This window comes from Lontra canadensis, unplaced genomic scaffold, assembly GCF_010015895.1.
Source record: "Lontra canadensis isolate GAN:19392208 unplaced genomic scaffold, GSC_riverotter_1.0 scaffold133, whole genome shotgun sequence".
Lineage (NCBI taxonomy): Eukaryota > Metazoa > Chordata > Mammalia > Carnivora > Mustelidae > Lontra > Lontra canadensis.
Genome location: NW_022631127.1, coordinates 2,794,349 through 2,821,876, shown reverse-complemented (window position 1 = coordinate 2,821,876; position 27,528 = coordinate 2,794,349). Strand labels below are relative to the sequence as shown.

The 27,528-nt window shown below is 47.3% G+C and overlaps 1 protein-coding gene across 4 annotated transcripts in view; it reads left to right on the top strand.

Moving 5' to 3' along the window:
• Positions 1-27,528, top strand: part of CHCHD6 (coiled-coil-helix-coiled-coil-helix domain containing 6) — a 242,656-nt gene that overhangs the window by 12,842 nt on the left and 202,286 nt on the right. For all 4 annotated transcript variants that reach the window (XM_032842826.1, XM_032842825.1, XM_032842824.1 and 1 more), the window contains exons 2-4: positions 6,273-6,393; positions 10,798-10,870; positions 12,894-13,038. In XM_032842826.1, the coding sequence (XP_032698717.1) occupies positions 6,273-6,393; positions 10,798-10,870; positions 12,894-13,038 (339 nt within the window). The remainder of the gene's footprint in view (positions 1-6,272; positions 6,394-10,797; positions 10,871-12,893; positions 13,039-27,528) is intronic.

Genomic DNA, 27,528 nt, shown 5'->3' with positions numbered 1-27,528 from the left:
TCTTTGGGGACTCGCCTATCCATTCAGTGCTTTTGGGTGAGGGAAGCCTTTTGGTTAACATCATGGTGTGGTGATTGGTAGGAAGTGCGGCCTGGGTTTCCAGCTGTGTTCTTACCACAAAGTGTTGAATTTTTCATGCCTGATTTGGGCTGTCTGCGGCCTGACCATGCACTGCCATGGGAGGTTGCAGCTGGGGGCAGAGGGGGAGTGGTCCCTGGAGACTTGGGGAGGCGTCAGGCGCCTGTGCCATGGTGGAGGCTGGACAAGGCCCCCCCTCCTCAGAGTCCTCATGTCACTTGAGGCTGAGGGCAGGTGCAGGTTTGAGCCTCCAGTTGTCAGAGCCGGAGGGTGCTTTAAAAAGAATCTGTCCATTTTAATTTTGTGCAGAATATGGATGAGGAGGGAAGAAAGCTACTCAAGGTCACAAAGCTGCACGTGGAGTACTTAGAGCAGCGCTTGGTTTATAATACGTGATAGCTGTTAACGATCATCACTATTATTGATTAGTTTGTGCATTTTTGCACACTCATGTGTGCCTCGTGTGGGCGACAATTAATATTTGTGTACTGCTTTGCCGTTTCCCATAGTAGCTAATATTGGTTGCTGACTTGGTGCCGACTGCTTTGCGTGGATGGCTGCTTTTAATCCTCTCCACAGCCCCACAGTCTGGACCATTAATTATTTCCACCTCACAGATGAAGAGTCTGATTTACAGAGAAGTCCCCCGCCCAAGATCACCTAGTTAGCAAGCAGCTTAGTTGGAATTCAAATCCAGGTCTGTTTGACCCCAAAGCACTGAAGTTCTGAGCCGTACAACGTAGTCAGTCCGCCTCCAGGGGCCCCCATGTTGTAGGTGAGAGACATGATGCTTAGAGAAGCCAAAGAGCTGTGTCCAGGCCACACGGCTGAGCACAGTGCTCCTCTTTCCCTACACTGCTCTGATTGTGGCCCTCTGTCTCCTGACCACACAGGATCCCGTCTGGCCATCTCTCGTGCCACAGTGACCAGTGGGCCTGTGGCGCTGAGCTCCCAGACCGGTCTGGCTCCAGAGGCCCCCATTCTGGCTCTGTTGGTACAGGGAGCATTGCCCAGATGGTGTTTATTCTCGCATGACTACTGTGTGTATATGTATATTTGTTGATTAAAATATTACTTGCTGTATTTTGTAGCAACATTAAAAAATATTACAAATCTCCTACTGCCAACAAGAAGCTTGCCAATGTTTTCCTTAACCCCTCACTCACCAAGTGGTGTGGTTCAGTTGATGCCCACCCCCACCCCCTCCCAGGCTGGGCTGAGGAGATCGGAGCCTGTGACTCACCTGTGTAGAACCCTGCTATACCTTCCTTGGTCCCTGGATCAAATTTGGGCTTTTTACATCAGTGGGTCTGGGTTTGTGGTCTTGCCTTGGCCTGGTCATCTGGTCCCGTTCTCCTTCTCACACACTGGCCTTCTGTTAGGCACTTGGATGTGCCAGACTCCATTCTTCTCAGAGGATTTGCACTTACTCACGCCTCTGCTTGGCTCTAGATCATTTTCTCCAGGATCTCAACATGACGGTACAGTCAGGGTCTCTTCATGTGGGGTGGGAGTATTGACATTAATGTCCTCCCCTCTAAGGGACCTTCCCCAGTGCCTATGGCTTCCTGCACCGCCTCCTGCGTGCCCCCATCAGCACAATGCTGTATTTTATTCTTTTTAAGCACTTGTCACCTAATGTGCTTCACCGATCTTTAAGACACACATTTTAATATCTCTGGAACAAGAGATCATATAATAGGCGGAATATTAATTTCATTGGTGTTTTTTGTCTCTCTTCAGATTATATGAAAATAACTTGGTGATTTACAATTGACAGTGTCTTAGGTTGGATGAAATAGAATTTGTGAAATTATTTACTTGTTAATTGTCTCTCACTTCCCCTGATAATGTAAACTCCATGAAATAGGGACTGTGTCCCTTTCACAGCTGTTTTGTTGTTTCTTCTCACCCATGGTTTCTAGAACATTTTCATCACACCATGGATACTTAATAAACAGATACTTGATGAAGGAAAGTGGGTTGTCATTACGGAGCCCTTGGCCAGGCTGCTCCCTCTGTCCCCGTGTGGCTGCACTGCCATGGTCTTTTCTCTGTGCGCAGTGCACGCTCTTCCTGGTCACATGGCCCTTCTCCACAGCGAGGACTGGGGCCTTCCCAGCCATGGCTGCCTCTTTCGTGCACATCACACATGTCACTGATGCTTCACCCACAGCCATATGGATTCTAGGACCACTCAGTGTTCTCTACCCTCAGGACACGTGCCCCGCTCACCCTGTCCCTCAGAGGACTGGTGCATCTCACTGAGCCCACTTGCAGATGGAGGGAGGAGGGGAGCCATGCCCTGTGGTGTGCTGGTAAAAGTTTAACAACCAGATCTCTGCCCGAGGAAGGTCCCCGATGTGTGGTATTTGCTAATTTCCGTGGTGGAAATAATCTGTATCATGGCCAATTTCAGGCTACTGTCATGAAGTCAACCAGTTTGCAAAATGGCTGAAAATTTAAAAATCGGCTCTCCCGAGCTGGCTCCAGCACACCATTGGGACACCCAAATCTTTCCCTGCAGCCTGAGTTCACCGTTGAGTGCCAGCTCCATGTACCCACCTGCCTGGAAGAGCATTCCACTGCAGCCGTGCTGTCGCCCTCCATCCAACCTGGTGTCCCACCTTGGCCCTCTGTGCAGTAATTTGAGCAAGAAGTGGGCACACTGCGCTGTGGAGCTACCCCTCCGCTTTCCTGACACTGACTCATTTCAGGTCTTAGTTGCTGCAGCCGTAATAAAGGAGGGAGCCAGCAGGCTGGTAGGGGCTCTTTCCCTGTTCTCATCTGAGACTTTTCTATCCACATTCCAGCTCATTGGCTACTCTTCCAGAATAGTCTCTTCTTGATTTCCCTTTTCCTGGCATTCTCATGTTGTCCCACTAATTACTCTCCTTCGTTCCTTACTGAGGCCACCGGGCAAAACCTCTCATTCCATGCCACCACCACCACTGCGGGCACCTACACCCGCTTGTCACTTCATGATCAAGGTTCCGCTGCCCATACCACTGCTCCCTGTAGCAGTGCTGAGTATCCTCTGAAGAGCACAGTCTTGTGTTCTTTCCTGGCTCCGAAACTTTCAGCAATGCCCTGCAATGGTTGGAGGCCTTCTGCCTGACTTTGAAGCCTCTCTCAGTATTGGCTTCATCCAGATCCACCTTTACAACCCACACCTTCCAAAATGAACTTGGGGCTGCAGGCACCCTGCTCTCTGAGTGTCCGTGCCCCTGTTCTCTGTGCCCTGCCCTGCACGGTACGAGGCACCCCAATACACTGTAGCATCTGTTCTGTCGAATTCTGCTCTTACCCTCAGGAACCCACGCATACACACCTTTCGTGGGATACCCTGCTTTTGCTGAGTGACAGTCCTGTCTGGACTGCTCATTTTTGTCTTTCTCTCTTTATTGGTAGCTGTTTTATTGAGATATGATTCACATACCATATAACCCACCTATTTAAAGTGTATAAGTCCATGGTTTTTAGAATTTTCATAGGGGTATGTAACTATCATCACAGTCATTTTTAGAATATTTTCACTAAGCACAAGGCAACCACTAACCTACTTTTTGTCTTTCGAAGTTTGCCTATTCTGGACATTTCAAATAAGTGGAATCGTACGGTGTGTTGCCGTTTGTGTCTGGCGTATTTCCCTTAGCATAATGGTTTCAGGTTTGTGCATTTGGTAGCAAGTATCAGTACTTCATTCTTTTTTACTGACAAATTATGTTCCATTGTGTTGACAGACCATATTTTAGGACCCATTTTTTATCTGATGAACATTTAGGTTCTTCCTACTTTTTGGCTATTATGGATAATGCTGATAAGAGCATCCATGTACAAATTTTTGTGTGGATATATATTTTCATTTCTCTTGAGTAGATACCTGCGAGTGGAATTGCCAGATCAAATGGTAACTCTCTGCTTAACGTTTTGAGGAACTGTCAGACTTCCATGGTGGCGATGGAACTTTATGTTGCCATCAGCAATGTATGAGGGTTCTTGATTTCTCCATCTCCTTGCCAACATTTGTTATTATCTGACTTTTGATTGTAGCTTTCCTAGTGGGCACGAAGTGCTGTCTGTCTCATTGTGGTTTGAATTTGCATTTCTCTAATAAGGAATGATACTGAGCGTCTTTCATTTTTGTATTAGCCATTTGTATATCTTTCTTGGAAAAATAACTTCAGATTTTCTTTTTTTACTCATTTTTTAAAATTGTGTTATTTTTCTTTGTATTATTGAGTTGTGGGAGTTTTCCCTGTCCCTTGTCATGTGTATGATTTGCAAATATTTTCTCCCATTTTATAGGCTGCCTTTTCACTTCCTTTATTGTGTCTTTTGGTACACAAAACTTTTTAAGTCCAAAATATCTAATTTTCTTTGGTTGCTTATGCTTTTGGTGTTGTATCTACAAATCCACTGCCAAAGCCAGAATCATAAAGACTTACCTCTGTGTTTTCTTTTATTTATCCTCATATTGTTTTAGCTCCTCCATTTAGGTCTCTGATCCATTTTGTATTAATTTTTGTCTAGTATGAGGTAGCCACTCAACTTCCTCCTTTGCATATCAAAACCCGGCTGTACCAACATCATTTGTTGAAGAGAACAAATGAGGGTTCTTCCCCCATTCAGTTGTCTTGGCCCCTTGTCAATCAATTGAACATAGATATATAGGTTTATTTCTGGATTCCCAACTCTCTTCCACTGCTGTGTATGCTTGGTCTTCTCTTGTCCTATATCCTTAATTAGCTATTTGATTTGTATTTATTTGAAATACTAGAGGGACTCAGTATAATCTTTGGTTGCTAAAAAAACATTCATGGTAAACAGTTACAACACAGCAGTGCCCAAAGTGAAAGCCCTTCCCCAGCTGCCCACTAACCATCATGTTTTCTCTGTAGCCTCATAGATGTTCACTTCTGACCAGATACATGTATTTGCATATATGCATATATGTGAAAGTTCAAATGCACGGCCACATTTGTGAATGTATACATGTGCATACTGACATTTATATCTGTATGTCTGCATTTCTACAATTGCATATCTCTTTTTACAAAATTGGGCTATACAAAGCGTTCTATGACTTTAAACATCGAGAGGATATCCCATACACCCTTCAAGTCAGTAGTATGTTTTACCTCATTCTTTCTTAATGGCTCCATCATATTTCATAGAAAGCATACACCATCATTTTTTCATCCAGTTCCTTATTGTTGCATATTTATGTTTTTTCCTTTTTTTTTTTTTTTTTGTTTTCTATTCCATTTCTGCTGTGTTCATGTGGGAGCACTTTTCTCGGCTGGGTACCTGGAAGTGGAGTTGCTGATCATGGCTTTTGTCTGAAAGTCATTTTTAATGTTTTCCCCTCAACTGTGCTTTATGATGCCTTGCACATATTAGGTACTTAATAAATATTTACTGAAGTGAACTCTTAAGGGTTTTTACTCTGGATTTATCCCTAGCTTGCTATTTCATTTCAGTAAACTGTTTTATGACACCCTCATGACTATTTCACTTCCACTGAAATGAATGAAAGTGTTGGTTATCCAGTCTTCATTAGGGGGAACTGTGGTGGGATGAGACAGGCAGTGTTGTCATGTCTACTCTGTGTGTGGTGCTGGGAATATATGGAGAGGAGTGGGAGGTCATCCCAGCTTTTGAGGTGTTCACAGGTAGGACAGATGGTTCTTCCCTAAGAGCACACATGTGTTATGATGGGAGTGAAAAGGAAGGGGAGGATTGATGCTTACTTAGAGTGCTGTCAGGGGAGGGACTATGGAGGAGGGACACTGAGATGCCCTAAAAGGAAGGGGAAGCCTTGGACAGGTGGAGATGTCCTGGGACTGGACGGCTGCTGCTGGTTCTCGGCCAAGGAGCAACGTAATGGGTGCAGAGGAGGTGAAGAAAGTTATTCCACAGAGTGCGGGGTATGTGCGGGGAGCAGTAGGAAACTGCTGGAAAGCCAGTGGGGGACATGCTGTGGTCAGCCTGGAAGCCACACAGGGCTTTGGCTCTAATCTTCTAGGACTGGGCTACCTTGAGAGGTTTTTGAGTAGAATTGTATCATTGAAGTTGGTCTGGAGGAAGTGGTATGCTCAGTCAAGTGGGGACATGGATAAAGGGCATCTTCATTTCCAGAGGTTTCTCTGATACAATTTTTTCCTCTTCCCATCCCTCAATTCTTCCCTTAGCTGTCTGAAAATGTGGTTCACCGCATGAAGGATTCCAGCCAGTCTTGCCAAGCGGGGCAGCCTGCTTCCCCTCCTGCCCCTCCACCTTCTACATTTGGCACCTGCAAAGGCCCGGAGAAAGGTATGGTGGCTTGCAGGGATTCTCTGGAGGGTGGGAGTGGGGTGTGAAAGAAATGACAAACAGCCTTCCTGTCAGAACAGATTTGACAGCTAATGTGGCTCCTGTTTGTTTTTGGGTGATGTAAGCAACTCCTTTCTGATAACTGCCTTTTAGGAGAGAGTGGCTTTCATACGTGACAGACACTGTCTGCTCTGATGAAAGCAGCACATTAGTCAGAGTGCCTGTGACTGGGGCCAGACAGGCTTCCTTGCTGTTTAGTTTCTCCGTATGTAACAAATGAAGCGAAAGGGCTTGGTAACTCAGGTAAGGAGTTGCTATTAAGGATCCCTAAGAGATGCACTGTCATTACTGTTCGGCATGGTTCAAAGAGTGATAGGGGCTTATGTGAACTGGGCCAGCTCCAAGGAATTGAGTTGATTTGAGCGTTGACCTCAGCACCTCGAACAGAGCGCTCACGTCAAGTGGTCCTGACCTGGCTCCTGGAACGGTTCACTCCGGGCTTCTAGCAAGGCCTGCCACTTCATACCTTTCAGGGGCTCCTCTTTCTGTGCCCACACTGGGCTCAGAGCTCATTTGTTTCCTCCTCTGTGGGGTCCATGACAAATTGAGGAATTTGTGCTTTTCTCGAAACAATGACTTTCAGCAAACAAAAAGGAATGAAACAATTTAAAAAGGGATATAAGGTACAGAAATATTAAGATATTACAAATAAATGTGGACAGTCTTTGGGGCAGCTGCTATTCTCTTCAATAAATACCTCTTTATGAGAATCTGTGTCTTATCTATCACCTGCAACTTATCTTTTCTGCCAGTTTTCCTTATTAGATTGTGAGACTGTAGAAGACACCCTGTCCACTCAGCGTTTATTGACTGCTAGCCCCGGGGATCAGGACAAGTGCCTCGTGCTTGTGCATGGCATTGTGTAGACAGGGCTGCCACCTTTATGGCACACACAGCTCTAGTTAAGGTGCCAAATGCATAACCCTTTAGGTTACATATATCATGATGAGGCAACCCTAGAAGCATACTCGTGGCCAAGGTAGCACAGAGGTTGACTCATTATTTTAGTGAGGGGCTTCAAGGGGAGATGATGTTTAAGTGGATTTTGAGAGAGAGAGCAATGGTAGATGGGCAGTTCAGGCATGGTGAACAGCGTAAGTATAGGCCCAGAGGAGTGGCACAGCCTGGCCTCTATGGGGCCCTGGAAGTGATTTGCTGTCTCTGGAGTACAGAGTACAAGGAAAGGGGAGCTCTTGGGACTGTCCTCAGGGGCCAGGTCACAGACTTCTACACAGAAGCCAGAGAGCTCTGCCTGCACCCTTGATGGCCAGGGGCTCTAAGCAGGCCTGCTACCAGCTTGCCTCTGTATTGTCTGCCTCAGGGCTTCCCGAGCATTAGAGCAAACTGGTACCTGGGTTTGGACCCACCCTGAGATCTCTTTGACTATCTACCAGTGAGGGGGCATACAAAATTCTTGAACATGCTCTTGTCCTTTAAATAAAGGGCTGGCTCCCCATGATCTCTAGCAACTGACAGGAGGGGTGGTGTTGAAGAGGGCTCTAACTTAACCCAGTTCACTTGAAAAAACTGGATTAACTCTGGTGAGAGGGGGAAAGTGATAAAGTAAGCAAAGAAGGCCAGAATCTAACACGCACATGTCAGCTTCAGCTTCAGAAAATGAAAGAAGCATTGGTCTCAGATTTGGTAAGTTTCAGCAGTTTAAGGAGCAAGAATGGTGGTTCATTTGTCATTTGGTTTTAGTTATAACAAAGTATTTTGCTGTTTAAATGATTGTGAGAATGAGTTTCTGAATACTAAAGAACAGTCAGCATAAATGGGCTGTCTTGAAGTTGACTGATTTTAAGATATTTTTACTTTTAAAATCAGTGTTTGCTTTCATTTCAGTGATGGAACAAGATTAGAAAAAGAAGTTAAAATTAAATCCTTATGTCACACCATACCTCAAAATAAATGTCAGAGGAAATAAAAGATTTAAATGTATGAATTGAAGCCATAAGAGTACAATAGTAGTACATATAAATACAGTAAGTAGACTTTCTAAGCACTCCATCAACTCCATCAAGAAACCCTAAATTAAGAGAAGTTGGAAATGTAACTCTAAGGCATTAGACAATTTAAGAAAAAAAATAAATGAAGAATGAATGATAAACTAGGGAGATCTAACATGACAGATTATTAATAGTCCTGATACAGAGAGTTCTTAGAGATCTTTGACAACTCAATAGAAAATGTGTACGAATGCTTGTAAACATGTGATGAAGTTCTCCACGTTGCTAATAGTGAAAGACGTACATAATGAGTGCTCCTGAGGGTCAGGGAAGTGGGCCGGCTCCTAAATGCAAGGTGGGAGCGTGGATTAGTGCCATATTCTCTGCCACAGGTAGGTACATTGTGTTTGTAATTACAAAATAAGAAAGTTGTATGAAAAGCAGAAGTAATTGTGATAAATTATATCTCAATAAAGCTGTTGTAAGTAAACAAGAGCAGGGGCATTATGTCAAAGTCAGAACTGGGTGGTGGTTTCCTATTTTTTTTTTATAAGGTTTTATTTGTTTATTTGTTAGAGAGAGCAAGAGCGAGCGCAGGCAGGGGGAATAGTAGGCAGGGCGGGCAGTGGGAGAAGCAGGCTCCCCACTGAGCAAGGAGCCTGATTCGGGACTCGATCCCAGGGCCTTGGGATCATGACCTGAGCTGAAGGCAGCTGCTTAACTGACTGAGCCACCCAGGCATTCCTGGTTTACTGTATTTTCTTCCCAGTTGAGAACCTGGCATGCTACTGAGGAGCACTTACGTGTGCCCTCCTTTCTGGGTGGAGCACCACTGTGCCCGTTCTCCTATGAGAGGTGGCCTGAACGCATGAAACATAGGATGATTACTTTCGGAAGTGCCTCCCTGAAGTGTTGAGTGCTGGAGCCTCTGAGTTCAACACGCTTGAAAAGGTCTTGGCAGTGGAATAGCAAATCCTTGCATGATCTCTCACAAAGCCTGGTTCTTCCGCAGTATTTTTATGGAGTCCTAGGTGCTGCTGCTTTAGAAACTTGAGAAGGACCGGGGATGGTGGGGACATTCAGCCAAGGCCACAGAAAGTGTTGAGCTTTGGCTGAAATATGGTTTAGGAAGGGCAAAGGTTGCAAGGAGAGGGGAGTAGCAAAACCTTCAGTGTCTCCACGTGGTGGAGAGACGAGTGGACTGGGTTTGCTTAGAAATTGCCAAGTTGGGGCTCCTGGGTGGCTCAGTGCGTTAAAGCCTCTGCTTTTGGCTCAGGTCATGATCCCAGGGTCCTGGGATCGAACCCTACATCGGGTTCTCTCCTCAGCAGGGAGCCTGTTTCCCTCTCTCTCTCTGCCTGCCTCTCTGCCTACTTGTGATCTCTGTCAAATAAATAAATAAAATCTTTAAAAAAAAGAAAAGAAATTGCCAAGTTCATGGCCATTAAAAGGTAGCCCCTACAACAACTTAAGAGCCCAGTAATATTGGGGTGCCTGGGTGGCTCAGTGGGTTACAGCCTCTGCCTTAGGCTCAGGTCATGATCCCGGTGTCCTGGGATCAAGCCCCACATCGGGCTCTCTGCTCGGCAGGGAGCCTGCTTCCTTCTCTCTCTCTGCCTGCCTCTCTGCCTACTTGTGATCTCTGTCTGTCAAATAAATAAATAAAATCTTTTTTTTTTTTTTAAGATTTTATTTATTTATTTGACAGATCACAGAGAAGCAGGCAGAGAGAGAGGAGGAAGCAGGCTCCCCGCTAAGCAGAGAGCCCAATGCGGGGCTCGATCCCAGGACCCTGAGATCATGACCTGAGCCGAAGGCAGAGGCTTTAACCCACTGAGCCACCCAGGCACCCCAATAAATAAAATCTTTAAAAAAAAATATTAGAGGCGATGCAAGTCAAGTGATGGATAAAGTGTCATTAATATGAGGCCTTTGCCACATTCAGGGTTAAAAATCTGTAGAATGGGCTCCTAAGGGAAACATTTAAGGAAACCCCCCACCCCCTACCCCCCTGCCAAAATGAGACCTTGGAGGCTGTCCTAAGAACATGAAGCAGAGCAGTGGGTTCCCTCAGCCCTCCCAGGCCTGTGTTAGGGAGATGACCTAGATTCCACGTCATCGTGAAGTGAGGAGTGATAGATTGGGAACACCACACTCAAGTGGCCGTGCCTGCTGCCTGCCCCATGCAGTGAGCAGTCCCGGTGCAGAAGGAGGGAGCAGACAGGCCTTCGGGCTGTGCTCCTTTAGACTGGCTGTGTCAACGGTGTGTTCTGTGTCTATCTGTGGGGTACATCCATCCAAGGGTCTGCACTCCTGAGCCCTTTCCCAGATGACCACGATCCTTCATGGACCTTAGGGTGCTGCTAACTGGCTTTTGCTTCTCGTTTCTTTGCAGACTCCAAAGTGCCCAGGTCTGAGTATGGTGGTGGCCGGCAGTCCTCTGGGGTGGAGGAGGATTTCCTCAAGAGGTAATAAGCCCAAGTATCTGCTCAGCCCTGGCCCTGTGCTCTGACTGAATGCTCTCTCCTCACCAGATACCCTTCCTTGCCTGAAGGCTCAAGGGTTTGTCTCATATATTTTGTCTTATTGAGATTGCATAAGAATCCTTTAGTCCAGGTGGCACTGGTCCTAATTTAAACATGAAGAAACACCAAAAGTAGCCTGGAAGGGTTGACTGCTGATGTTCTTAAAAACTCACTTTATTTTAATTTTTTTTTTACTTTAAAAAAAAATTATTTTCTTTAAATTCAATTAATTAATATATAGTATATTATTCGTTTCAGAGGTAGAGTTTAGTGATTCATCAGTTGCATAAAACACCCAGTGCTCATTACAGCACATGCCCTCCTTAATGCCTATCACCCAGTTACCCCATCCCCCCAAAAATTCACTTTAAAAAACTAGACTAAGTAGCTGAGTGTCTGGACCTTCTGTGTCTATGTATGCATGCTGGCATGTTTTTAGAGATAAGAAGAAAAAGAGCCCTCACAATTCTAACTAGTTGCCTAGATGGACTGGCTCCAGAGTGTTGGTGACTTCCCATTGGCGTAGGCCACACCCACAGAGAGCTGGCGACACCTCTGAACAGGGACCTGCGTCCCACTCCCTGAGGCACAGAGGTCCTCAGAATGCAGTGTGCACCCTGATTGTGCCCCGCACTAGTTCTGTGACTCTGGAAAACCACTGCATTTCTCTAGGCCTCTGAGAGGGCGTAGTTGGAGTATACATCCTTGATGGGGGTATTGTCCTGATTAAATATGTTAATGCATAGAAAGCACCTAAGCCCAGCGCCTGGGAGAGTTCCCAGTGAATGTTAACTGTAGTTGTCATTGACAGACTTCCTCTCTACCCTTTAGGACACTGGCAGCCTAGGGGGCCCAGTGTCAGCCACAGTTGGGTGGCTCCCTCAATTAGGTCAGCCGAGTTGGGTGTGTTCCATAGTCATGGACTGAAGCCCACATTCTAAGAATTTCCCCTCTCTGATCCTAGGGGGCCTCTCCAAGAATAACTAACCTGAATCTTTTTTTTTTTTTTAATGTCTAAATATTTAAAAAATGTTCAACTAACACATGCTAATGAAAGACTTGGGAAATATATAAAATGGAAACCTCACCCATAGATTCTGAATAACCCCTGTTCATATTTTGGAGTTTTTTTCCCAATATCTTCTTCCCCCTAGTTCAGGATTATTTTTTCAAAGTTACATATAATTTTATATCTTGTTATTTTCACATAGTTTTACAATTATTTTCCATTTGTTAAACCTGCTTTATAAACATTTTTATTTCTAAAAGTGTTATTTATTGGTCCTCAATTTTTAGATTCAGGCTATTGACAAATCTAAGAATATATTGGTCTAATGTTAACATAATATACCATTGCACTTTTGTACCATATGTTCTTTAACTTGACCTTGATGGTGGACATTTAAGTTGTTTGTGTTCTTCTACACTATAATAACTAACTCTTCTAAGAGCATCTTGGTACTAATAACCTTTTTCTGTCTTTAGGATTATTTTACTAGGCAGAATGCCCAGAAATAGGTCAGAGGGTAGGAATACATTCAGGATGAAGAGTTAAATGTTCCAAACAAAAGACTGCTGTCATCTAAACTGTTCAAGCTTTCAAGGGGAGGCGGAAGAATGTAGGGCTTCCCACCTCATCTGTCCACTATATAGGAGTGGTTAGCCCAGGACTGAACCTGTGCCCTGAGAATCTCTCGTTTGGCATATGGCTGTCTGATTCCTCATCTGATGGTCAGGTTTCCTTCTTTTCCTAATCTGTATTGTCCTGGCTGAGAGCGAGTCACTGTATCCCCTTGCCTTGGGGACTATCGCTGATGCCTGAGCCTCTCCCACTGGCCTCAGAGCTCCCCTGGCCCACAGATCCCCAACCCCTGCCAGCTGAAGTAAGTATGCAGACCTTTTCTTGGCTACCTTCTGCCAGTCAGGCCATCTGCATCTGCTTTCCTCTATCTCTCTTCTGGCACAGGTATAAACAGGAGCAGGCCAAGGTCCAGGAAGAGCTATTTCAGGTGGTAACGAGGGAAAGAGAGGCAGCCACAAAGCACAGGAGTGTATCCGTGAAGCGTGGGGAGGGCAGCGTTGACCAGGAGAAGCAGAAGTCAACCCAGCTGGTGAGTACAGATCTTCCTGAGCTGGCCTTTTGTGCTCCAGCGGCTCTGGGAGGCAGAGCTTAGGCTCTGAGGCCTGATCTCTCTGAAGCTCTGGGGCCTAGCTCTACCTTTGTGGAAAGGGTGTCTTTCTGGGGGAGCCAAGGGCTTGAGTTCTTATAGCCCTGACTCTGCCACTGACTTGAGTTGATTTGCTACCTCTGGCCTGTATTTTCAGTCTCTGGAACACTAGGTTATATAGTGAGGGCTGGATCATTGAGCAGTCTGGTCCCGCTCTCTGAAAATTCACAATTATCAGTGGTATATGTGCCAGGATGGTGTGAAGGGAGAGTACTAGGGGCTTGAGGGCGTGCAATAATGAGATGGAGAACACAGTCTTTCAAAGGTAGGCAGCCTGGGTATGAATCCTAGCTCCCTGCTTGCCAGCTCGGCCCCATTCTTCAGTGTCTGTGAGCCTCGGTTGAAGATCATGATGTTTGCACATAGGATTGCCCCAGGGGTAAGGCGAGATAGTAACTGTCCTGGGCTTAGCATGGACCTGTCAGATTATAAAAACTCACTGTTATCGCTGTTATTATTAATGCATTTAATTGATAGGAGACTATTAGGATTCTTTCTGCTGTGAATGAAAGCTTTATGTCATACTCCCAGGAGTCTAGAAATGCCCCAGGCTTGACTAATTTAGCAGCTCACTGGCGTCATCATGGACCCTTGTTCTCTTTCTGCTCTGCCATCTTCAGTGTGCCAGGGTGTACTCCGGCTAGACATCCCCACAGGTCAACGACAGCTGCCCCCACATCCTGCCAGGTCTTATGTAGACAGGGACACATGAAGCAGAAGAAGAGAGAACTTTCCCAGAAGCCCTCAGCTGAAGGCCTCTTACATGGCCATGGTCTGAACTGCACCAGGGGGCGCATGGCTCAGCCAGTCCTCCACAGAGGGAACAGGGAGGGCTCTACTGACTGGAGCTGGGGCTCTTTTCTAGTCGCACTGGGGAGAGGGTGGGCATCTAGATAGAAGTAGGGCTGATAGTAATAATTCTTCCCATTCCATTTCCATGTGGGAAGACCCCCACACATCCAAGAAATTCTCTGACACCAGCTGGGTGTCCTCCAATTCAACTTCTTCCTGAGACTCCACAGGGTAAGGGCTTAGGGCACAAGACTTCCCTCTCCCCACACTTCAGAATCCATTCAAGGCCATGTTGTCACCTGTGCTTCTGCCTGACTGGTTGTGAATCAAAGGTTCCCATGATCCCCTCATTTGACCGATTTGCTAGAATGACTCACAGAATTCAGAAACCTTTAACTTACTAAAAGGATTATGAGGGGCACCTGGGTGGCTCAGTGGGTTAAAGCCTCTGCCTTCGGCTCAGGTCATGGTCCCGGGGTCCTGGGATCGAGCCCCACATCGGGCTCTCTGCTAGGCAGGGAGCCTGCTTCCTCCTCTCTCTCTGCCTGCCTCTCTGCCTACTTGTGATCTCTATCTGTCAAATAAATAAATAAAATCTTTAAAAAAAAAAAGGATTATGAAAGGATTTAACTCAGGAACAGCCAGATGGGAGAGAGCCACAGGGCACTCTATGTGGGGACAGGGTGCAGAGCTCCCATGTCCTGTGCCAGTGTACCACTCCCCCAGAACCTCTATGTGCTTGCCTACCTGGAAGCTCTTCAAATCCAGTTGTTTTGGGGTGAAACTGGGGTGAGGCTTCATTACCTAGCCATGACTGATTCAGTCACTAGTGATTGAACTCAACCTTCAGCCCCTCTCCGCTCGCTGGAGCTCAGGGGTAAGACTGAAGGTTCCAACTCTCTAATCATGTGGTTGGCTCCATTGGTAACTAGTCCTCATCCTTCCCTGTGGTCCAAAAGTCATCTCATTACCATAAAAAAAGGATATCTTTATCTCTGTCATCACTTAGGAAATCCCAAGGGTTTTAGGAGCTCTGTGCCAGTAACAGTAAAGACTAAATATTTAGTTCTTATTATAAATCATGATATCACAGCAAGGAATGGAGGTGGGCAGGATAGGGGGTAAGAAGAATGGCTGTAGCAGCATCTAATGTCATCTGCTTTGGAGGTCATGGGCTGGGAGATGAGCAGCAGCCTTGACCTGCCTTAGGTGGGTGGTCTGGTATAATCCGTGCTTCCCAGACCACGTGAGTTACTGGACTGTGCCCTGGGTGGTGGCTGGGAGGAAGGCCTTTGCACAGAGGTTGAAAGCTTCGGCGGGTATACAACACATGTTGGTTGAGCTAGGCCCTCTGGGGAGTACGAGCAATACAGGAGCCTCACCCTTGGGAAATTGACACTCCAGTGGGGAAGACAGACTTAAACCAAAAACTTAGAAAAAGGCCACATCAGTTTCAGTAGGCATGAAGCCAAGGTAAACACGATGTGCTTAGGAATGCAAAGGCGGTGGTGTCAACTGCTGGAGGAAGACATACCTTTGACCTAAGCCTTGAGGGATATGGCTGGGGCTCCTCCCACTGAGGGAGCAGTTGGGGGGAGATGGGTGGGTATGGAGGAGGTGACCTGACATAGTCAGGTGACTGAGGCGTGAAGCCACCTTGTAGAAGACCTTGAACACCTTGCAGACTTGACCCACAAGATAGCCCGCTGTGACTGTGAAACCTTGGAAGAGTCCTGGAGACCATATGAATGGCGATTATGTGATCTGACTGGTGTTTCTAGAACTCTGTGGCATCCTGGTGAAGAGTCAGTTGGTGCAGAGAGAAACTGGGGTGAGGATGTGGTTTTAGGGGTGCTGGCGGTTAGTCTCTGCGGGGCAGGTGGTTGTCACCCCTCTGCAGGGAGCCTGACAACCAAGTGGAAAGGACCCTGGTTCTGGAGGTGAAGGGTTAAGCAATACGGCATGAGCAAACCAAGCTGGCCTCCTGGGGCAGTCACCTAGCATGGAAAATTGCAGCCTACAGGTGTGGTGTTTCTTCCTTCTCACCTGGAAAGTGTTAATTACAATGAAAGAGAATTCACAGCTTCCTCTCTTCCACCTGTGAAGGAGAAGGTTGGATCCTGCCTCCTCAAGACTGTCTTTCCTTGGAGGAGAACCTTTAGAGTCAGAAGGGGACTTAAATGACCTCACTACAGCTGTGTGGGTTTTCTATTTTAACAAAGGGTAACTTTAGAATACAGAAAATCCATCTTTATTTGATTCCCTCCTCCCCAAATTTCTGGATGGATAGTGTTCTCCAGAACCTGAGTTTTTAGGGAAGAGTGAAGCAAGTGACTTCCTTCATTTTGGAAATGTTATTAACAACTTTTCTGGGTGTTCCCATTTTTGACAGTTCAGCATCCATCTGTCCTTGCAATTGGTGTCCCGTTTCCTTTTGGGAATTTTCCTGTCTCTTCTTGTGCATTGTCTTGTTGGGATTGCAATCCCAGTGCCAGGGCCCGAGGGCAGCTAGTCAAATCCTCTCTCTGGGGACTTTCGTTCTGAGTGAGTGAAGAGGTGGGGGTAGGACTGTGCACTGCAGCTGAGGCCTCCTGGTCAGGAGTGAGGCCATCTCCCACACCTTCACTGTACACATCCGTTTCAAGTCTGGTCCTCTGCCTTCTTGAGGACTGAAGCATCTGCTAGTGATCAGATGTCAACTTTCCTTTGCCTGCGTTAGCTGGAGTCGGTTTCTGTTTCTTGGTGCTGCAGCAGATGCAAAGAGATACGTGAGCTTGGTTTTGAAGGCTTCAGCTGTCAGTGTGGACAGAGGAGAAGGGAAGCCAGTTCCAGGCCCTCTCTGTAGGTCAGCAGGGGCTTGAGGCACTCACCTGGATGCTGAGCCATACTGTAGCCACCCTTTCCCCTTTGGTTGTTGTGGCTGGCAGGGCCTTTTAGTGGAGATAATGTCAAAACTGTACGTGTGCTTTGGAGGATTTAAATAAAAGGAAAAAGATGGAGAAAGAACCTGAACAGAAGCATAGGGAATTTTCTTTCCTCATCTGAGCCTTCCATACGCACAGATTGAAGGAGCCCTAGTGTTTGGATTGCAGCACATTCTCCTGGCCTTGGGGCCAGGCTGGTTCCCGGGGCGGACATGGCGTGGTCTCTGGCTCTATGAGCCAGCTGCCTGCTTCTCCTTGGTGCCGCCTCTGTCTGGCCGGTGTCCTCAAGCCCTGCACCCTCACACCTGTAGCCTTGTCTGAAGAACTTTTCCCTGAGTGTGCTGAGTGCAGTTTGACATTTAATGTGCTCTTCTGCCCTTTCTTTGACAATATTGATTTTCTAATCCTCTCCTGCATGAGGGAATGATTCAGCTCATTATTGGGAAAAGTTAATAAAGCTAATGACAAGGAAAGGTAATAATTTTTATAACCTACTTCTGATGACAAAAGTGTCTCTGTTTCCTATCTAGTGCAGTGGTGGGCTGTTTTTTGAGTATGTCACTTGCAGACTGGTAGAACCCCAGATATAACTGGGGTGAAGGCCCTTTGTTTCAGTGGAGCCTGTATAAGTAACGTATGCTTTCCTCTGAGTTGGGTGAGGAAGTTTGGAGTCCCAGATGTTCTAGAGAGAAGTAAGAACAGAGTGGTTTCTGGGGCTGGGTCTTCTGATGGGCAGAGCTTTACTTTAGGGGAGAATGAGATTTATGACCTTGCCTGTTGGGATTCCTGACAGATTAGAAATGAGATTGAAGTATGTACACCTGATGGAAAGCAAACACTTGATTTTATTTCTTTCTTGGTGAGCAATTCTTCATTATTTTCTCTCTATATTCTCTGAATGCCTATTATGTTAGGCACTGGGTTCACTTCTTGGTAAATGGAAACAAATGAGAAACAGCTTCTGTTCTTGAGAAGCTCTGTTCATTGGGGGAGGTAAGTATTCTCAGAAGTGACTGGACAGTGTCATGGTCAGACCAAAGGGATAGGAAGATAGTAGAGGAGGAAGGAGACTGTGACAACAGCCTCTTCCTGGCAGGGTGGGAAAATTTTCTGAGGGGAGGTGACCCCTAGGCTGGATCTCAAAGACTGAGGAGATGCTCACCAGGTGCAGAAGGCTGAGAAAGTGTCTTTTCTTCTTTCTCTCTCTCTCTCTCTTTTTTTTTTTTTTCAGAAAGGGTGTTTCTGATGAAGGATGCAGCCCAAGCTGAGGCTGAGGGCAGGTTGGGACAAGCCATTTGGCTATGGTATAGGGGTGTGTAGTGTGGCAGGCAGGTGTGGGCCTGGGATGAAATTCTGTAGGTCTGATGGTGATCTTTGGGGGAGGGTTTTCTGATGCCTCGAAAGAGATGCACAAGAAGAGAGAGCTTTTCTTCTACTGGACCGTGACCACGGGGAAGGTCTGAAATGGCAGATGAAGAATTGGGAACCAAATCCTGCCACTGGCCAGATGCCATAAGTGTTTGTCCACCTGGGTGTGCCTGCCTGATCTAAGGAATTGCACAACAAGAGTGTTGCACTACTGGGTATTTACCCCCAAAATACAGATGTAGTAAAAGAAAAGGGCCATATGCACCCCAGTGTTCATAGAAGCAATGTCCACAATAGCCAAACAGTGGAAAGAACTGAGATGAATGGGTAAAGAAGATGTGGTCCATATATACAACGGAATATCACTCGGCCGTCAGAAATGAATATCCAACACTTGCATCAACATGGATGGAACTGGAGAAGATTATGTTAAATGAAGTAAGTCAAGCAGAGAAAGACAATCATCACGTGGTTTCACTTATTTGTGGAACATAAGGAATAGGATGGAGGACATTAGGAGAAGGAAGAGAAAAATGACAAGGAAGAAATCGGGGGCAAGATGAACCATGAGAGACTATGGACTCTGGGAAGTAATCTGTGGGTTTTAGAGGGAGAGGGAGTGGGTGTATGGATGAGCCTGGTGATGGGTATTAGGAAAAGCACATATTGCATGGAGCACTGGGTGTTATACACAAACAATTAATCATGGAACACTACATCAAAAACTAATGATGTGCTGTAGGGTGACTAACATAATAAAATAAAATAGACAGATAGATAGATAGATAGGAAGAGTGGCTGTCCTGCTCTGCTCTCTAGTTTGCAGGGGAGGTTTAATCTCCCACGCCCTCTTCTCATTGTTCCCGTGCTCCAAGAAGCTGCCACCTTAGCTCTATGGAGTCTGCAGTCAGGATTTAAGGAAAATGATGGATTCAGGTTTTGAGTTGTAATTTTCTGAAATCCTGAGTGAAATGGGTTACAGCTATAGCCTTTCTTCCTAGTTCTCCCCTCCTACATCTTCGTGAGTCTCATTCCTCAGATTATAAGCTCCTCAAGGAGAGGAACTGGGTCTTCAGTCAATTATAGATGTGCGTGGATGGTTAGGGAACCATGGCTAGCTAGAGCTCCAGTGGCTGAAGGGCGTGGACAGGGCTTCCTGCTTCGGAGACTGTTTTTTGTTTTTGTTTTTTTTAACATTTTATTTATTTATCTGAGAGAGATATGTAGGGGGAGAGAGAGAGAGAGTGAGTGAGCAGGAGAGGGGGGAGAGGCAGAGGGAGAGTAGACTCCCTGCTGAGCATAGAGCCCAACTCAGCTTGATTTGAAGACCCTGTGATCACAACCTGAGCCAAAGTCAGACGCTTAACAGACTGAGCAACCCAGGCGCCCCTGGAGACTTCTGTACAGCGTCCTTATCTGGCTCCTGGAAGCCTCCTCGCTGTGCCCCATTGTGAGTAGGTGGAAGCATGTACCCATGTCAGCCTTCTCTGCATAGCAGTTCACAGGTCTGACCTTTTCAAATAATAAATCAAAACAAAACAGCCTTTCACTCTGATGACATCTTGGAGTCAGCTAGTTTACATGACTCCTAGTCAGAGACTTCCACACTTGGGGTTTAACTTGCATTGAAGAAGGCAGAGGGTGGGCCCGGTGCCTCAGGCAGGGTGGTCAGGAAGTTCTCTACTTGACCTGCAGCTGAGGAGACCTGACACCTGGGAGCAGCTGTTTGGCATGGCTGTTTTAGAGCATTAGTGGCCTGGGGACTCTGGTGGCCTTGTCCTTATGCCTCCTCCAATTTGAGCTACACACAGAGATCTTGAATTCCTTTGGAGGTGGATTTGTTAGCCTAGATGGCTGGTAAGAGCGATAATCTGAAAAAAAAACAAAACAAACAAAATAAAACAAAAGAGTCTGCCATCCATGGCCCCTTTCCTTGCTTTCCTAAATCTTGCTGTTTTGTTTTTTTTTTTCCCCTAGATTAGATCAGGGGTTGACAAACTTTCTCTGTAAAGAGCCACATAGTAAATATTTTAGACTTTGCAGGGCCACATATGGTCTCTGTCACACATTCTTTGCTGTTGTTGTTTTTACAGCTCTAAAAAATGTAAAAACACATTCTTCCTCAGAGGTCATACCAAAAGCAACTGTAGGTTGGATTTGACGGGTGAGCTGTAGGTTGCTGACCTCTGGACTAGAGAGATTATAATTGTTTGAGTCTGTCTGAGTCACCACATGCCTCAGGCAGCTGGGGGACAGTGGTGCTGACGGGGAGATCCTGGTTCCTCAGGGGTTTTGATTCGGGTGAGAAGTTTCATGGCGCAACAGTTCCTAATCGCCTCAGTTTTCTGATGGGTAAAATGAGGACTTTTCTGGGATCAGCCCGGTGGGCGGGTTGGGAAGAGTCATGAACATCCACTTGAACTCCTGATTTTTTTTTTACATTTGGCATTTTTTACAGTTTCCATTTCTCTGCTGAAATTCCCCAACATTTACACATGCTATCCACCTTTTCCTGTGGATCCTCTAAACCTATTATAATTATCTAAAGTCTCTGATAATTCTGACATCTGGGTAATCTCTGAGTTTGGTTCAGTTTATTATTTCCTCTTTCCATATTTGGTCCCATTTTCTTTTTTTTTCTTTTTTTAAATTTTTTTTTTAAAGATTTTATTTATTTATTTGACAGAGAGAGATCACAAGTAGACGGAGAGGCAGGCAGAGAGAGAGGGAAGCAGGCTCCCTGCTGAGCAGAGAGCCCGATGCAGGACTTGATCCCAGGACCCTGAGATCATGACCTGAGCCGAAGGCAGCAGCTTAACCCACTGAGCCACCCAGGCGCCCATTTTGTCCCATTTTCATACGGCTTCATGTGCCTTGTAATTTTTTATTGATACTGGACATCATGTATAGAATAAAAGTTGAGGCTGAGGAAAATGGTGCTCATGCCCAGAACCGGCCATCTTCTTCTTTTGACAGGCCATGACTGTGGGAGGCTGGGCACATCTAAGTCTGTACTTTAACAGGGTGTGGGCTCTGTTAGTGCATTGGATTCAGACTCTGTGAGCATTGGACCCAAACCTTCTGTTCAGCAGGACTTGTGATCTGAGCTCTGCAGGGTTTGTCTGGGCTGTCCTGCTTTCCCCTCAGGCTTGTGGGAGGCCCCGCTTATCTTGTTCTGGGGGTGCTTCTTTGCACCTTCTCCAGCTGCAAGCAGCTCCTGGTGCTGCTCCGTGTCAGGCCCAGAGTACCACAGGCTTCTCTCCGTCTTCTGCTCGGCTTTCACATGTCTACTGGCCCCATGTACCTGTGCCTCAGGAGTCCATGGAAGGTGTGTCAGTCACTTCTCCTGCCCTGTGCCCAGGACTTTCTTTTTTTTCTTCTTCTTTCTTTCTTTCTCTTATCAAACTGGGAACTTTTAATGTTTTTTTATTTTTTAAATTATGTTCAGTACTTTCAAACAGTATAGGTCAGGAAGAAGAGGTTCCTAACCGATGCTGCATTTTTTTCATGTGTCCACTGGCCCCATGCAACTGTGCCTCAAAGGCCCATGGAGGGTATCTCAGTCACTTCTCCTGCCCTGTCCCCAGGACTTTCAAGCAATGTAGGTCAGGAGGAAGAGGATCCCAACTGACACCTCATTTATTTCCTGTTTCCGTTTGGTCATCATCATTTTAAAGTATACTTCTCACCCCAGGGAAAATGAGAAGGGCAAAGTCAAATGACTAATTTCACTCCCTCTCTGAATGCCTGGGTCCATATGACTATTGTTGTAGGGGGCCAGTCCTTCCACAGGGTGGGCAGGCTGTCCACAAGGTACAGAGGACATTCCACACAGCTGACTGCCACCATGCCCCATTTGCAGCCACATTTACTCAAAGAGCAAGGCTGGAAGTGTTCAGTTTCTTAGAGAATCAGAGTAATTGTTTGGAAGCGGTACTGAGGCTACCTGGATTCCTACTTTCCTTATTAAGGTCAAAGTAAAAACTACCTGGCCTTGTGGCCATATGGTTGGATAATTTTTAGAGATAGGAAAACTACAACTAGGCTTGTATGAAAACGGTTCAGCCATATTTTTAGCCGATTACACACCAAAGAAGGAACCTTGGCTGTATTTCTCACATATTTTGTACAAAGTGGGGGTGGGGGAGGGCATAAAAACCAGTCAGAGACTAAGAACCTGACACCCAAGTCCAGGAATGGCCCTTAGTGCACCAGCACGGGATCATGATGCTTGTGAGTGGTTGTGAGGATTGACCCATGGAGCCATTGGCGTGAAATGCCTGGTACCCAGGAGCTCCAGGAATTGGGCATGTTCTGGCTAGTGAAACTGACAGAACTGTACCCATATGAGCCCGTCTCTGGGGTTCCTTCACTCTTCTGTGCTGTTTCCTTCCTGGGGTGGAAATGGGGGTAGAGAGGGTTGTGTGTTGTTGAGCAAGTTGTACCTCATCCATGGACTCTTGACAAGGGGTTGGTGTGAACTGATTCCTGGAACAGATCAGTCCTGGAGAGACAGACCGCAGTACTGTGGAGGCAGTGGGGATGGGAGGGTGAAAGAAACATCTTGTTTATGGGCAGATGCCTTGGGGTTTTCCACCTGAGTGGTATGGGTATCAAGGGCCCTCTCATTCAGCCTCGTCCCTGGCAGACTTTTATCTGCAGCACTTTGCTCTTGGTCCATCTCCCTGCCTGACTTCCCCACCTGCTGTGTGTTAGGATCACCTGGGAACTTGGCAGAGAGACACATAATTGGATCTTAGGGCAGAAACAACTGCACTAGACTCTTTGTCGCTGTGACCCTGGAATCTGTGTTTTGAACAGTGCCCCCCCCCCCCCCCACGCCATGCAGGCCCAAAGCAGGCTCCTGGGCTGATATAGGTAGCTAGGGACCCCACCATGGTTCTGCCCCTTTTGCTGTTGGGGCCCCTGAGGGAGGTGTCGTATTCCCACTGGTGATGTGGCTCCCCGTGGTGCTCCAGGGCAGGGGCCGTGCTATTTGAAACACACACCAGGCCCCCATCTGTGATGCAGCTCTCTGCCCACATGGGTGCCTTTGTCAGACCTCTTGGCCTCAAAAGAAAGCAGGACCTCTTTGCTGAGGATAGCTAGTAAAGCACTCTGTCCTGGTACCATGTCCTAGGAAGGGTCAGGCAAGCTGGGTTTGGCATTGTGGGGGACAGGTGGTAAGAAACTATTGCCAGAGCGGGCAGTGCCAGCTTCAGGACATGAGTGACATCAGGTGGCACCCGGCAGACTGCCAGCAGTAACATGCACTGTGTGAGAGAGCTACTTCCTGTGGCAGCAGCCCGTGTGATATTTGAGGCATGTGGCAGGAGCAGAAAGAAACCTTCTCCAGACATTTAGACTCCCTTGCCAGCCTGTGCACGGGAGGGCTATGATGGTCTAGTTGCTTCTCAGGTCCCTGGGACATGCGCCCTGAGTGAGCCCAATAGGCCTGAGGGTTGAAGTCTAGGCATTGTCCCTGGATGCATTGTGATGGCGTCCTTGGGCTGGAAAAGCCCCGTTTTTCCCTTAGCAGTTTGACACGTTTTGAATGACCAGGAAGATGGCAGTTACCCTGGTAGTGGGGAGTTGGAGGACTAGGGTGAGAGCACGTGTGGTGAGGTGGGATTGAGGGGGGCCAAAGGGACCAGGGTGGTAGGGCGGCTTGTCTGGACAAGGTCACCACGGTGGTACCAGTGAAGCAAAGAGATGGTGAATAACCATCTCTGGTTCTTTGGATCTTAGTAGAAGGTGGAAGACATGTGGACTCCTTCTCTTTAAAGAAAGCTCTTGCTCTATGGACTTCTCAGGTGAATGCAGGGATTTCAGAATCTGTTTCAGAATGGCCCTCCTGTGGGAAGGGAGATCCCGAAACTTGGGATGGTGAAAGATGTGCATTTAGCCCTCTTATTTAAGAAGTTGGAATTCCAAGTGGGTTTCACAGCCTGGGTTGATTAGGATTTTGTGCAGCTTCCTCCCCTTCACCGCCTCACGGATCTGCAGATGCCTTTAGTTTTCCCTTCCTAGCTCTGGTGTGTAGCTCAGGTGACCTCTGCTGTGTGCTGACAGAAGCTGGAAATCCTCATTAGCTGCTAACTTTGTTAGGCAAATGGCTGATTGCGGTTCCATTCCTGGTGTCATTGCTTCTAATTAGCAGATCGCATGTCTACGAAAATGTCTCTTAGCACCAGGGATGAGCTAAAGAGGCTGACAGCTGGGGCTGGGATCTGGAGAGAATTGTGAAAGAAGCTTTTTCCTCTTAAGCCTCTTGAGGGACTCTGCTGACGACCCTAGCCAGGCTCCTTGGCCTCTGTGTGCCTGATAGGTCCCAAGGGGCCTGAGCCACAGACTTCCTTGGAAAAATCCAGCAGCAGGGTGGGGAGGTGGTGGTGACCTGAGCCATCTTGACAGGCATCACAGCAGCAGGTGGCATCTTACTGACCTACTGCTTTGTGTCTTGTGAGAAGCCCAGGGCCTGGCTGAGAGTTTAGGGCTTTTTATATTTTGAGCAGGTCTTGTGCACTGTGAGTTAGCCTAAAATTATAGGGAAACCTGACTTGAGAACTGTGGCTGGAGCCGGATAGTGTGTGCTGGCCATCCTGGCCTCTGAGAGGACGCAGGCCATCAGGGACAGTGGTGCTCAGCAGCGGCACCTGCTGTCTGTGTCTGCTCTGTACCCGTCCCAGTCTTCTTCTGGAAGCAGTGCCCGCCACCCTCGCCACTCGCTTTGTGCCTGTGGATTGAGTGGACCTGGCGCTACAGCCCTCATTGACCTTGGCAGCAGTATGTTTTCTTTTTCTGTCCTGCTTGAGTGAAATTGGGCTGGTGCCCACCCATTTCCATGCATGCCTCGAGGATGCCAGCAGGGCTGTGGAAAGGGGAGGGTCATGGCTTATTTTAAGTCAATTTTGTGGTTTATTCACATAGTCTTTGGGGGAGCTACCATTCTGTCTTTTCCTTTTTCTGAAAAAAATGTTTAGATTTGTCAATTAAACAGATTGTGTTTGCCCCCTTGGATAGAGACCACTGCTGGCTACTGGCAAGGTAAAGAGTGGAAAAGGGATTATTTGGCTGACAAACATCAACAAGTGGGATGGGAGAAAAGTCTCAGACATTTTCCCCTTACCTCTGTGTCCACTTAGTGGCTGAGTGAGATCCCTATCTCATGTGTCTGGGCTACAAGATGAGGGCTCTTAGATAGAGCAGCATGTGCACCAATCAGGAGCAGCTTGGGCTGTAACAGAATCCCAGGTGGCAGTGGCTTAAACAGTGGGGGGGGGTGTTTATTTCATGAATAAGAAGTCTGGGAGCAGACAGGTCAGGTGGGTCCAGTAGCTCAGTGCATCAGGAGAGATGCATTCACCTCCTTTCCTTTTGAATCACCATTCTCAATGCAGCTCTCCTCATGGCCTCAGAATGGCTACTTTGTCTCCAGACATCTCATTTGTTTTCTACCCAGGAAGAGGGAAGGCCCCAAAGCCTTTTCTGAATCAAGTTTTGCGTTCTGTAAGAGGGACACTCTCTCTAGGGACTCTTAGAAACACAACGGTGTCACAGGGCTACCTCTGGCTAAAAGGGAAGCTGAGATAGTGAGTAATTTTAGCTGGGGATCTGACCATTCCCCAAGATTAGGTTTGTTTCAGGGGTTGAATGCCAGTAAGTGGCATCTTCTCTAGCTTGGCAGTGTAAAAGCGCTGCTTCTGGACTTGTGAGACCCGGACACAGATTCACCAAGAACTCCCACTGTGATCTTGGACACCTTCTGTAACCTCCACAAGCCTGTTTCCTTGCATGTCAACAGGCAAGCATCTAGAGTCGTAAGGATGCTTTAGTGACATGGTGGAGGCCAAGCACCCAGCCTCCTTGCTGGAAAGTGGAAGGCAGTCCCTACATTCTTGTCTTTGCATCATGCCAAGTTCGCCCCAGTGCAGGAGAAGAGAAGTTCAGCAGGTGATGAATCTGAGGGTAGAAGTGGGGTCTGACCCCACCGTGGCGGAGACGGGTTGCTGCAGAGAGCAGGTGTGATGGCGGTCTCTGGGTGCTGCCTTTCCTCCCAACCTGGACTTCTTCGTTCTAAAACAGGCCTTCCCGATCCCACTGGGCATTGTCTCCAGCCTCCCAAGGTTCGTCTGAGTTTCTCTGCCTGTCCTCTCCTGGTGGGTGTTCTCACCGATGCCCAGACTGGAGTGTTTCCATGTGCCCTGGGCGCTTGTGAAGCTGAGGGGAGGGGCCCACTTGCAGGCATTCTTAGTGGAGCCAGCGTACCCACACTCTTGGTGGCACTCCCTCCTGCCTTCCTGAATTCCTGCAGGCTTTCTCCAGAGGCTTCTGGAATCCTGTTTCTCTGCTAGGACTAGGGTATTTGGGAAGGGCAGCTAAGGGGGAGGCTAAGCAGAGCAGCTATATGTGTGAGGCCTTTGTACCATGTGTGCCCTGCCACGCAGCTCTGGTGCCACTGGGCTGACTGCACTAGGAAGGCCTCTTGGAGGAGGGGTCTGCCCCTGCTCTTTACTCCCAGCCCCCTAGTAGGCTCGCATAGTGCAGGCACCCCTTCCCCTATGACTCCTCCTGACTCTGCCCATTCTCATGCCCTTCCCAACACATAGGACCCTCTGGGGATCCAGCTCTTCATGTGTGGTTCTCAGCGCTCCCCGCCACCCTGGCGCCTTTCCCGCCTCGACGGTCCCCTCTCCTGCCTCCGCGCCTACACACACATCCCCCCACCCCGCTGTGGGCCGCAGCAGGAAGTGTGCGAGAGCACACAGGGCAGGATCAGCTCAAGAGCCTCTGTTCTTGGGGCTCCCGAATGTCAGACAATGTTGAACATGGGGCCCATTCTCTAGTTGACTGCTCGGACACGATGTCGGCACCTTATCTTCACGCTGACACACACTGGGCATTAATAGAAATACATCGCCACGGCACATGTGTGGAATTTCAAGCAGCTGCCTGGACTGGCACCTTCGATAGCCTATTGTGTGCTTAACCTCTTCGGAAGAGGTTTTTGATGAGAAATGAGTAAGACTGTTAACTCTGGGCAGCGGGGTATGTGGCAGGTTTTCTTTCTTCTTCCTCTTCTCCTTCTTTTTTTTTTTTTTTTTTTTTTTGCTTTTCCCCTTCTTGATTTTCTGCAGTGCTTCCTTAATCTTTGCTCTAGAGGAGTGGGCTTTGCCGCCTCAGGATTTTGTATTTAATCCACTGCTGCTTGAGCTGGGCTCTGCTGGCACTGATGGGAGCAGCCTTGGAGGTGGTGCAGGGGGGCATAAGGTGGGACCGCAGAGTTTTC